Source organism: Aulonocara stuartgranti, assembly GCF_965226115.1.
Source record: "Aulonocara stuartgranti genome assembly, chromosome: 15".
Taxonomy (NCBI): Eukaryota; Metazoa; Chordata; class Actinopteri; order Cichliformes; family Cichlidae; genus Aulonocara; species Aulonocara stuartgranti.
The window spans coordinates 35983446-35994992 of record NC_138951.1 but is presented as its reverse complement, the minus strand read 5'-3'; the positions used below and the strand labels follow the sequence as shown (position 1 = coordinate 35994992).

At 38.3% G+C, this 11547-nt stretch overlaps 1 protein-coding gene across 5 annotated transcripts; it reads right to left on the bottom strand.

Annotated features, from left to right (window-relative positions):
• Positions 1-3398: 3398 nt before the first annotated feature.
• LOC309690036 (N-acetyllactosaminide beta-1,3-N-acetylglucosaminyltransferase 3-like) lies at positions 3399-9655 on the bottom strand. 5 transcript variants are annotated; one of them, XM_082506869.1, is made up of 4 exons: positions 9508-9655; positions 6615-6726; positions 6179-6311; positions 3399-5522 (listed from the first exon to the last, which is right to left on the bottom strand). In XM_082506869.1, exon 4 carries the CDS (start codon positions 5510-5512, stop codon positions 4370-4372), a length of 1143 nt encoding a protein of 380 aa, XP_082362995.1. In that variant the 5' UTR covers positions 5513-5522; positions 6179-6311; positions 6615-6726; positions 9508-9655; the 3' UTR covers positions 3399-4369. The 5 variants fall into 5 exon arrangements, with proteins under 5 accessions (XP_082362995.1, XP_082362994.1, XP_082362991.1 ...); XM_082506868.1 differs by lacking the exon at positions 6179-6311 and adding an exon at positions 7693-7766 and having other exon boundaries at positions 9508-9654; XM_082506865.1 differs by lacking the exon at positions 6179-6311 and adding an exon at positions 7693-7766 and having other exon boundaries at positions 6615-6703; positions 9508-9654.
• Between the last annotated feature and the right edge of the window lie 1892 nt (positions 9656-11547).

Here is an 11547-nt window from a genome sequence, read left to right as displayed (position 1 = left end):
GGGAGGGAGACCCAGACACAGGGAACAGATAAAGAAACTAATGAACTGAGAAGCTCTAGGAAAGAGAATATAATTTCTTAAATCCAAGAAAAATAGAACACACTGAAAATACTGGTTCAGAGGCCGAGGACCATGACAGTTTGATTAATCCATTTCCACATTTTAGTTATTTCATGAGCATTAGAGGAGAATATATAGATCAAGATCCAGTATGGCAGAATAGGTGTAACATTGCTTGTGCAATCGTAAGATAAAGAAACTACATTGTTTCTTTAATTTAAGGTTTTAAATATGATAATAAAACTCAGTACAACACAACTGGTTCCAACCAGATTCTCCTCCTCAAATGAACAACAGTGTAAGACATATTACACAAAGACTTCTGGAGCAGTGTCCTTTGGAGAGACGAGGCCAAAGTGGAAATGTTTGGACATAATGGACAACACCACTTTGGACAAAACCAGCACATCAACACAAACACCTCTTACCACCTGTCAGCACAGGGGTGGGGAGGTGATGATTAGGGCTTGCTTTCCAGCCACAGGACCTGGGCACCTTGCAGACACTGAGGTGAACATGAACTCCTTTATACCAAGGTATTTTAGAGTCAAATGTGAGGCCCTCTGTCTGATAACAAGAGCTTGATTGAAATTGTGTTGTGCAACATCACAGTGATCCTAAGCAAATCAATAACCACATGTCTGAAAAACAAAAATCAAGGCATTGCAATGATTCAGTCAAAGTCTAGCTGAACCATTGCAACACCATGCACTTCAAGTCGACTGAATTGTTGTGGCGGGAACTTAACAAATGCTGCAAATCTCAAGCTTTTGTAAAATCATATTATCTTGCAAAGAATAAAGAGGCCCTTTTATCTTTATTCTTTAAAGGTAAACGAGGAAGAAGATAATAGAAGGAAATAGAAAATGCAATCTAATTTTACTAGAGACCTCATTTATCCAATCACAAATATTTTCATGATGCACTTTATTCTATGCGTGGGTGACTTATCTGACTTTTACACGAGGCACTTAGTTATACACTGAACCAACAACCAGTCTACTAATCTACAGTTGCACAATATATACTATGTACTCAGGAGGATTGTGTTTCAGGAAGTAGACTGGTGTTATACTGATCAGACCAGCGTTTCCTGACTACATATCATTGTCTCAAAGAGCAAGATAATGAACTCCAACATGCAAGTATAGTGGCGATAGAAAAAAAAAAACATTGTACAAAGGAGTATGTGTGACGGGGCGTGGTCAGCTGCCAGGCCCCCCTCATGGGTTTAGTACCGATGATGAGTGAGGCTTCCTCCTGACATACAAACACTCCAATTCAAGGAGTTCAAATGGTTTATGTTCCAGTTGCCTTTTGATGTTTTGATTATGTTTTGATTATTGTACAGTGTGTCCTGCACTCGAAGCCACAGATAACCTGGAATCAAATGAATTTTCAAAATGCTACCTCTCCATTTTCTCAGAGCAAACAAATTTATCTGATACAGTGACTTCAACACTGACTAATAAAGGAGCCACCCCATATTTAAATAGAAAAGATGTCCTGGAGGTGGAGTCACCTAGCAAACCCTCATCAACACTGTGGCAAGTGAAGCTCTCGCTGTTGCACAGACAGCTGATGCATGTTTTACTTCTATGCATGAAACAGTTGGGAAATGCTGCTCATGTTCTTACTTTCTGCAGGAAGAAGTTCGAATGCACACATTCAGATCATAGCAGAACTGATAAAATACAAGTCTGAAAAGATGCTGATGGGACACAGCGTGTGACTGGAGTGCTGTGTGACAAATTGTGGTTTCTTCGTACCTCGCAAGTCAAATGTTAGATCTCGGAAGTGACGGAAGTTAAAAAATAATTTTAAAAAAGGGTTTGTTTTGCTTCTTAGCAAGTATGACTATTTGGGCATTCAAAAATGGCTATGTGGTGCATTTTTGCCTTTGGAACATGCTAAAGAGTTCTTGTTAATGATACACACTTTAACACTTTTTCCAGACAATTGACTTTTATACAACTTGCTATTTTCTGGTACATGAGATTTGGAGGGGCAGCAAACAGGCAGGCAGTTATCCAACAAGGAAGTCCTTGTCCATGCTGTCATTTCCATAGAGTGTTTGAATCAGATTAGCAATACCAGCTATCCTCTTCAGTCTACCCGAGAAAATGCAAGTAACTATTTGAACAGTTATTAAAGTAACCTATTTGCCATTAAAGACATCCTTAAATACCAAACACTGATTGGGCAATGCAAAGCAGGTGCTGAGTTAAAGACCGAAAAAAGGGCACAGTAACCGCCGGCCCACCTCTTCCCCTGAGAGGGAAAAAAACAAGCCTTGTAGGCGTTGCTTTCAGTTAGCGTTGCTTTGTCTGTTATGTTGGCTTTCATCCTCCCTTAATTTAATTCTTAACATCTTTTAAAAAACCTAACGAATTTAAAACGGACCCAAACAGTCTCCTCACATTCCTCCACCTGGTGTTAAGTAAGGTTAGGATTATATAACAATTTTTTTTACAGACATGAACAAAATCCAAGGCAGCTTATAAATATTTATCCCAATGTTTATTACAAAATAATCCTCCAAAATGTCTTGCGCAGGTACACCCAAACAAAAAAGGTCCAAGGAAATTATGCGTACATCTTATTTAAAACGATTGTGTACTGCCAGTGTATGCAGTTCACAGTTACCATTTAAAGCTGTTTAACCGTACAACATATAGCCCCTTACTTAGCAGCATTAAACCCAAACAGATTTGAACATTTGTGCATATATTCGATTCAGCATACTGAATCTGCAACAACAGATATTGATTCTTAATGAAACAGTGATCCTGCATTGGATTGCCTACTGGCAACTACTTGTAACGGCTTTTACCGACACCCAGTTGTTATGTTCTGCAACACTGATGTAAGGCACAAATCCCTTTGTGTAACAGAAATATTGAGGCTGAAACAAACAAAATAAAGAAGGCTTAACAGAACAAAGAGGATTAAGAATATAAAATATATATACATATATATATATATATATATATATATATATATATATATATATATATATATATATATATATTACACCTTTTATTCTTAAGAAACCCTGAGAAATTATTTTGGATGATATCTGCGGCAACACAAGCGTCAGATCTAGAGCTGGGCATTGTTCAGAAGTTTACAGGTACAATTAAACTGCAGTGTAAAATTTACCAAATGTAGAACTTAAAATATCAAACCAACTCAAACATGAGTTCAATCGTTCTTTTTAGGTGATGAATTGCATTGTTATTTGTCCTGTTTTATTTAATGTATGTATTTATTTTTGGAGAAGTCTCAGTATATTTTAAGCACTTTGTAACTTTGTGCAGAAAAACAATACATAAATAAAATGTTTTCATATCATTGCTGTATTTTATTGTAAATAAATACCCAGCTCTTATAACCAATTTAACCCGCAAAATGTACATTCCTCCATACAATCGTAGCATGAAAAGACCCATACAGATGAACCATAGTACTCTGCAATGCTTTACATTTGAATTGGTTGATTATATGTCATCTGTTCATGATTTTCACACTGGCTGGCACGCGACATACAGAAAAACTCCAACAGAAAGTATGAATTAAATATTACAATCAGCTCTTAAAATTCACATTTGATTTACAGGCAGCTAACATTAACTTGGTAACTCTCCTTACACCTGGCTCATTTTCTACGTGATGGAAATTCAGTAAATTATGCAATATAGAGCCAACTTTTCAATTCTTGGCCATTTTTCATGTCCTTAATCTCAGGACAAGGTAGCTAACACACGGCTGCACTCTAGCTGGCAGCTTTTGTCTACTAAAACATGGCCTTTATTAGTCTGTATCAGCTGTAGCTATGCTGAACTTTATGTGATACTAAAATATAGAAAATCAGACCCAATGACCTTAAATGTGGACTCATTTTCCAATGAGAATTCTCAAAATGAGGCGTAACTTTACACTTGATGGCTACTTAAAATTCACATTCATTCTTTCTGTGCAGTAAGTGGGCATTTCAAGCAAAAGAAAAATCTAGCAATCCAACCAGTATAGTACCTATTAAGTAATATTAGACAATCTGGTAAAGAAAGGTACAAGATTTGGTGAGACAAAGACAAAATATAATGCATTATATTGTAATGCAACAGCCAGTCCTGCCTGTTCAAATGTTGTCAACTCATTTAAGGTATGTGCCAGTCCCTTCTGTCCAGCAAAAGTTTTTTCTCTTTACAGTATGTGAAACAAACACTTACATGTTCATTTGAGCTGGAAGCAGGAGGAACCGGAACATCACTAAGCTCTATTATTGCCTAGAAGTTAAAGTTTGGTGCTACAAATGTTTTTGGCTGGAGAGACCACATCTTAGATTTGGATCATGTACTCTGTGCCACATTAGATACATCTGAGCTGGAAGGAATCTGTGCACAAGTAAAACCTCTTTATAAAAGCAAGGATGGTATTGGTCTAAACTGTGGGATGGAACGTGTTGTCCTGCTGTCTTGACGCCCATGTGAGAAGTGGGGCCAAGTCCTGCCTTGGCCAGACACATCCCCATGTAAACATCATCAATGGGAAGAATGGTAATAGACTGGGACATATTGTAAATGACTGAAGCTGTATAGCCAGAGAGGAGGAAGCCCCCGCCACCACAATAAGGAGGGTATGAGTTTGACTCCTGCACCTGAACAGGAATATAGTACTTGCTGTTTGGTGATCTAATAGGGCCAACATTTTGGATCAGATGGCCAGTAAAGAGGTGCTGGCTTCCATCATTGTCCTTGAGGCTTTGCAGATACTCGACCATGTTGTCTGTGTTGGCAAAGACGTCGTCATCACCATTCAACAGGAAGTGAGCATTGGGACAGTTCCTTTCCATCCATTCAAGGAAGAGTATCTGTTTCAATGTAAGGTTGTAAAATGTGTCACTGAAATCCCATTGGAGGATGTCGTTGTGCTCCTGTTGCTCCAGCTCCAGGAGTTTGTTCAGCCTTTCCTTCTCAAACCCGCTCTCTGTCGTTCCTGAGATGAAGATCCGTCGAATCCACACACCGTTGTGTAACCTCTCTTCACCCCACGTTTTGCGCAGCACCTCTCTGCGTTCATAGTTCCCCGGAGAGCTTTTAATGACCAGAAGAAGAAAGACTTCTCCAGATTTATCAGCTCCTCCACATTTGTCCAGAACATCCAGTAGCATGGGGAAGTGGCGACAGTGGCGATAGTAGAGGAAATCCTTGATAGAATTAGGCAAAGAGTTGAACTCAGCGATGTTGGCAGCAGATGTTTTTTGTTGACATTTTGGCCATGAGAATACATATGTGCTGTTTTTGGTGTTTTGCGTCAGTCGGCTGTGGTCCTCTCTAACATCTACGTGGAAACTTATAGTTTTATGGTCAACAAAATCTTTGCAAAGGTGAAGGAGCAAAAGCCCGAGTGCTACCACCATCAATACATTTCTTGCCCTGATGGTTTTCATCTTCAAAACTCTGTAGCGACAAGACAAAAGACAGAGATTAATTAAGATCAGAATGAAACTAGACTAACTTATTGAGGAAGTTATTGATTAGAAGCAAGTACAAGCATGCAGTGAACACAAAGATGTGAGCCAAAGCCTTATAGATTTACGTACTACTTGTGCAGTGCATAAGACCCTCGCATTCTTCTTGAAAGTTCCTTTAGGGTGATGTGGTTAAACCCGCAACTGTAGCATACATTGCACTGACAAGGGCATAACTTGCAGGGAACTTGCAATTTGTTTTGTCAGAGTATTGCTGAACATAAACCTATGTTCCCTTTATTAGCTAACAATACAGTGGTTTTTAAAACACTTGTTGACTTGTTTGTATGTTACAATTGCTCTCTATATCTGTGGCATAGGCATAAGGTGAAATTATTTTTCAGAATATGATCCTTTGCTCTGAATGTGGTTTTAAGAGTAAACTTGTGATTTCCTGAAACATGAGGACAGAGTGCACTTTAACTCTAGAATGATCACGTACCAGTGTTAGCTCAGTGATCGTTACAATGGGCCTTATTATAATGTTGCCTTTGTCTTGTCTTGTAATGTGATACTGTATCAGTAAGGGTTGTGTCACTTTGGTGTGATCGTGTTTGCAGGCTGAGATCTACACTGAGGTTTCACCTGTTAAAATCAATCCTCAAACAGCTTAAAATGCAGCAATGGGTGTTATATTCCTTCCAACAGAGCTAATGCTGGTGCCTTAATGGTAGACCGTGTGGTGCACATGGGTTGACCATTCAAAGCATTCATTTTCCTGTTTTAAATTAAACAGAACATGTGTTGTGTTGAAAATATTTGTGCATGCACACAAAATGCGACACGCATGTAACAGCATATGTTTTTCACACATCCTTTTTACAGTACAGTTGATGTTTGTTTTGCAAAAGACTGAAGCATCATTTTAATTATCAAATTCTTTGCTGTAGCCCTGACACCTCATGGGCTGTGGCTTAACACTTATGCAAAACTAACATTTTGGTTTTAATTTGAAATGAAGGCAACACCCTCCCACGAAAAAACATACAAAAACACTTGGGCAACAGGAATGCAAACTCACCTGCACCACGACATGACTCTCAGAGTGACAAGCCAGCAGGAGTGAGGAGACCGAGCTTCAGAGCAGACATGAAGCAGCTGGACATGTGCCTGAAAAATCCACACACAGGATGCTGTCACACAAAATAAAAATAAATCAAATGTTGTTTTGTGTCCTCAGAATGGATGGAATATGTTACATAGGCGGTTTCTGACATTGAGTAATAAAACCACACAGTCATTCTGAAAGAAGCATTAAGGGGGGAAAAAGAAAGAAAGAAAAGGAAGTTCCCGGTCCACACAGGCTTTTGTGTGTTTTTTAAATGCAAATCTGACAGCAATAAAACTCAAAATGTGCAGTGTAACAGTGTTCAGCAATCCTTAAGCATGTTAGTGCGGTAGGACAGCTGCAGCAGATTGCTTTATGTTGTTATTAACCTCCTAGGACCTGGTGTCCACATATGTGGACATCACATTTTGGGTTATTTAGACCAAAATACTCAATTTTGCTCAACATGGGCCTGATTTCTACTTACAAGGACATTATATTGCTACTGTTCTATCAAAATTTTAAACAAATATCCTCATATGTGGCTCTTATTTTTCTTTTAAAAAAAATCTGGTAATTCTTTGTTTTTACATTAATTGGGCCTCAACATGCCCAAATATCAAGGAGAAATTAAAAATGCATGTCGTGGAAGAGTTCGGGTCTTAGGAGGTTAAAGCAGAATTTTCAGTGTTGACCATTTTAACTGTTACTAGTTTTCTTCCTCTTTGTCATGTTTCGGCTGTGTGGCAGGCAGGAGAGGACCCAAACGCAAACTCACAGAGACAAAAGGTAAACTCAAAAAACACAGCTTTATTGCTGGCGTGAAGTGGGACACGAAAAACAATACAAAATAAACTAAACTGGGAAAACTAAAGCACAAAGAGCCACAGGGAAAAATCACACAGCTATGATGGAGACTACGACACTGACAAAGAGAAACACAGGGCTTAAATACACAGAGGGATAACGAGGGAATGAGACACAGAAGGAGGGCACAGCTGGGAGAAATCAGGACTGGACGAGACAGAGACGCAAAACTAGAAACACTCACATGAGGCATGGACCTTCAAAGTAAAACAGGAAGTATCACACAGAGACGCGAACTAGACACAGTGGAGACAGCAACTAAGAAACAGAGACAAACCATAAGGCAGAGGTCTAAGAACCAAAATACACAGAGGGAAATACTCAGCTTTGAACACAAGAGACTAGACTAGAGGGAGTAACAAAAGACCAACCATGAGAACATAATGCACAATGCAGGGTGACAGAAAACAAGAAACTCAAACATGCAAAGACACACCATAAACAGAACAGAGGGGGCACAGAGAGACATGAAGGGCAGGGGAGACTTAACATGGGTTGAAACACAAGGGGGAACTAATAAGCAAATCAACATAGGAGGCCTAATGAGCTAAACATACTATAAACATCAAAATGAACTAAAACTCAAAACACTGGGTCCTAAGACCCAGGATCGTGACACTCTTTTGTTTTGCGTGATTTTTGTGTAGTTGGCACAACATCAGGGTAAAGTCAGGAACAATGGGCTTAGCTTTGGATTCCACAAAAATGGACTGGAAAACGGAAGTTAACTGCACAGTGTCGTGAGTATTTGATTTGTGACAGCCACGACATCAAAAACAATTAAAAAGATGAATAACATATAGGCCTATTTTAAAATTATTTTTGCTGTGTGTGAAAGTGTTATTTACTAGGATCGCTGAATATTTCTATGCTTATTTCAATTTCCTGTTACAATACAAAGGATAATTGTTAACCAGTTACATACTGTGCAGACTCACGAATACAGAAGGCTAGTTTTGTAAAAAGCAAAATGATAAACAGCAGTCAAATTAGTCTTCTGGACAAGGTAGAGAATGATTGCACAGGTTTTAAGTACACTTGTCTGGTTAAGACTTTCACTTTTAATGTGGTTTTTACTTTGTGGTGTTTCTACTTTCAGACAATGAGAGCTCCTTTCAGTCTTGAACATGTCCAGGTACAACAGTCATTTGAAGAGATTTAGAAGATATGCCTATTTACTTTTTAATCTGCAAGTCCGATGGTTATTATATATATTTCTTATTAAATCCTTTCATAGTGTATTGTCATCAAAGCATCAGTAGCCACAGGCTGTAATCTTTTTGCCAAATATTATATTTTATTTTTGTTGTTTGGTCTTTGTTGTCTGTGTTCTCCAGTTTGTTTTAAGATGGTGCCATTTAGTATTTAGTTAATATCTGCCAGCTCCATCACACAGAAGGCGTATTAAACAAATGTAATTTTTATAAACCATCGGGAGATTAAAAGAAGCATTGGTGAATATTTAAGTCCATTTTTTGATTTTTGATTTTTTTTTACATAGTGTCATATTGTTGAATGGACAATAGTCGAGCTTTAAGCGACGATTATTAGTTTGTAAAAGGAATTTTTAAATTCCTTTGGCTTCCACAAACCAGACAGAGTTTGTGGAAGCCAAAGTAAGCAGAGTAAGCAAAGTAACACGTCGCGCATGGCTGAAGCATCAGAAGACATTTATCTTTAGCTTTCGTCGAGTTCTCATATAGCGAGTCATGCCTAAACTATTGTAAACTAATCTAGGGGACAGTTAAGATTCATAAAATAAGAGATTTTAAAAAGCGACACTCCAAAAAAAATTTTTTTTAAACAGCATTTGTCGTCTATGCGTAATTTCTCAGGAAACTGTGTTATTATAGCCAGTAATATATCCCAATTACGCCGAGTACAAACTAAACATGTGATGCTCCCTATGCCAGATCCCGTTACTTTACGGAAACTTTATTCGAGGACGCGCACGGGCACAGAGACAGCACTTCGCGAAGCTGCTGTGTACAGTACTTACAAGTTTAAGAAGATCGCCCCTCTCCTGTGTCCGTAGTGAAGTCAGACTAATAGTGAATCCAGAATCCGGTGGCTGAAAGGCTCAGGTCCCTGCACTGCAGGGCGTTGTTCTGTCCGCCCCGTGCGTCATCTCCTCATCTATTGCCTGTCGGTAACGATCTGCGATCATCCCGCTATGACTATTTTCTTTCACAATTTCAATTACTTTGACTGTTGATTAATAACAAATATCTATAGAAATAATATTACTTGTGATTATTATAGGATATATGATATTATAATACTTTAAATGAAGTATAAGTATTACAATATCATTAAGACGCTGCTTAAATAAAATGTACTATGATTACCTAATAATAAAACCTTAAAAGTAAAGGTTATTCCCTATTAGGTTAGCTGTAGCTGTAGGAGGTGGAGCACGTCATCAACTAATCAGAAGGTTGGTGGTTTAATTCCTGGCTGCTCTGGTCTGCATGTTAAAGTATCCTTGGATAAGATACTGAATCCACTGGATTTTGAATGCGTGTGGATGTTTGATAGAAAGTACTTAGAAAAAGTGCTTGGGTGATTGAGGTATTCACCATTTATACATCCACTAGTAGCATTTTACACAACGCAGTCTAAGGAAATCCTTTAGCAGAATTTATGAAAGATCACATTATCCAGTTAAAGATTTGAGCTTCCTTTTCAACCAAATGGTCGGGCATTGCACAGCTACAAGCATTTCACCCCCCCACCCCCCATGTCATACTGTGTATGGCTGTGTGTGTGTGTGTGACAAATAAAATTTGAATTTGATTTGAATTTGAAATGGGACACTTAATATAGTTAAAACTCTACTTGCAGGGTTAGTCGTATCTGTAGAGACAGTACTTCGCTGTAGGACACAGCTAAATATCACCACAGTAAAACAAGAAGACCTTAACTCATGTGGATGGTAAAATGCTTTTAAGGGCTTGGCCTTGAGATTTAAATATTTCCCTGCACTTTGTCTTCAAAAGCTTTTTAATCCCTTTCGGATTTATCGTGAAAATATTTCTTCATCTTTCTGTTTTGGTTTTTTCTGTCTATACAACACTTTTCAGGCATGCTTCTGTGTAAATTTCAACCAAAATAAAAGGAAGTTCTTTCTGAAAGCCTGTTCTTCCTCGTTGGAGTGCTGCCATGACCATTATTACTCTTCCAGTGACCTTCGTTGTTTAAGCGCTCATGGTCTTAAATTTCCTCTATTTTGCACACAGTTTTTTGACCGGGGCTAGAAGGACTCCAAACGCTTTCAAGGACCTTTTGTACATTTTAAAACTCATTTTCCACGCTGCCAAGCATCAACAATGATAAGTCAAACATCTTCAAGAGTTGAATACTAAAAGTGTTCGCACTCCCTGCTGATTCCTGACAGAAAACACCTGATCCCAAGTTCCCCTTCAAGTTTATGTTTAATCCCAGAGGCTGTCCTACTTTGCTATCCCCACACGTTGAATGATTTTTAATTGAATAATTTTGCAATTTTGAATTGATCGAGCATGTTTGCCTCGCGTGTTCAACCTTTAGCACTTGGGTGAAAAAATTACAAATATTTCAGTTCATATTTACACTGAAATGTACATGTTTACGTGAAGCTTAACAACTAAACATAGAACGTGAACCTCAAGGTTTAGTTGCCATCGGCCTTGGGATTTTTTTTTTAGTCAAGGGTTAAAAGTGCTGAGTTAAGCATAGCATAAAAATACTGCTGTAGTATATGGAAATATAAATGCGGTTATAGTTTCTGCTGTCATGACACTAAAGCAATTTGGAGAAATGAAAGAGAAAGACAGGGAAGGGGAAGAATCTAAAGCTTAATCTTACCAGACTAACTGCATTTCACTGTGAAATATGGATTAAAAAGTCACCAGTGCTAGGACTGAATGTATTATGCTCTGTGTGAGTTTGCAATACCTGATGTAATATGCTGTGTAATCTCTTTTAAAGACTGAAACCATGCACAGCTCAGTTGACTACGAATCTGGAAAAATATGTGGCTGTAAGGTGATATGCAGCT

Excerpts from the sequence above, each read along its gene's own strand:
- LOC309690036 (XM_082506865.1), bottom strand. Across the intron at positions 5,523-6,614 it reads AGAGTCATGTCGTGGTGCAG|AGTTTTGAAGATGAAAACCA; the intron begins GTGAGTTTGCAT and ends TTGTCGCTACAG.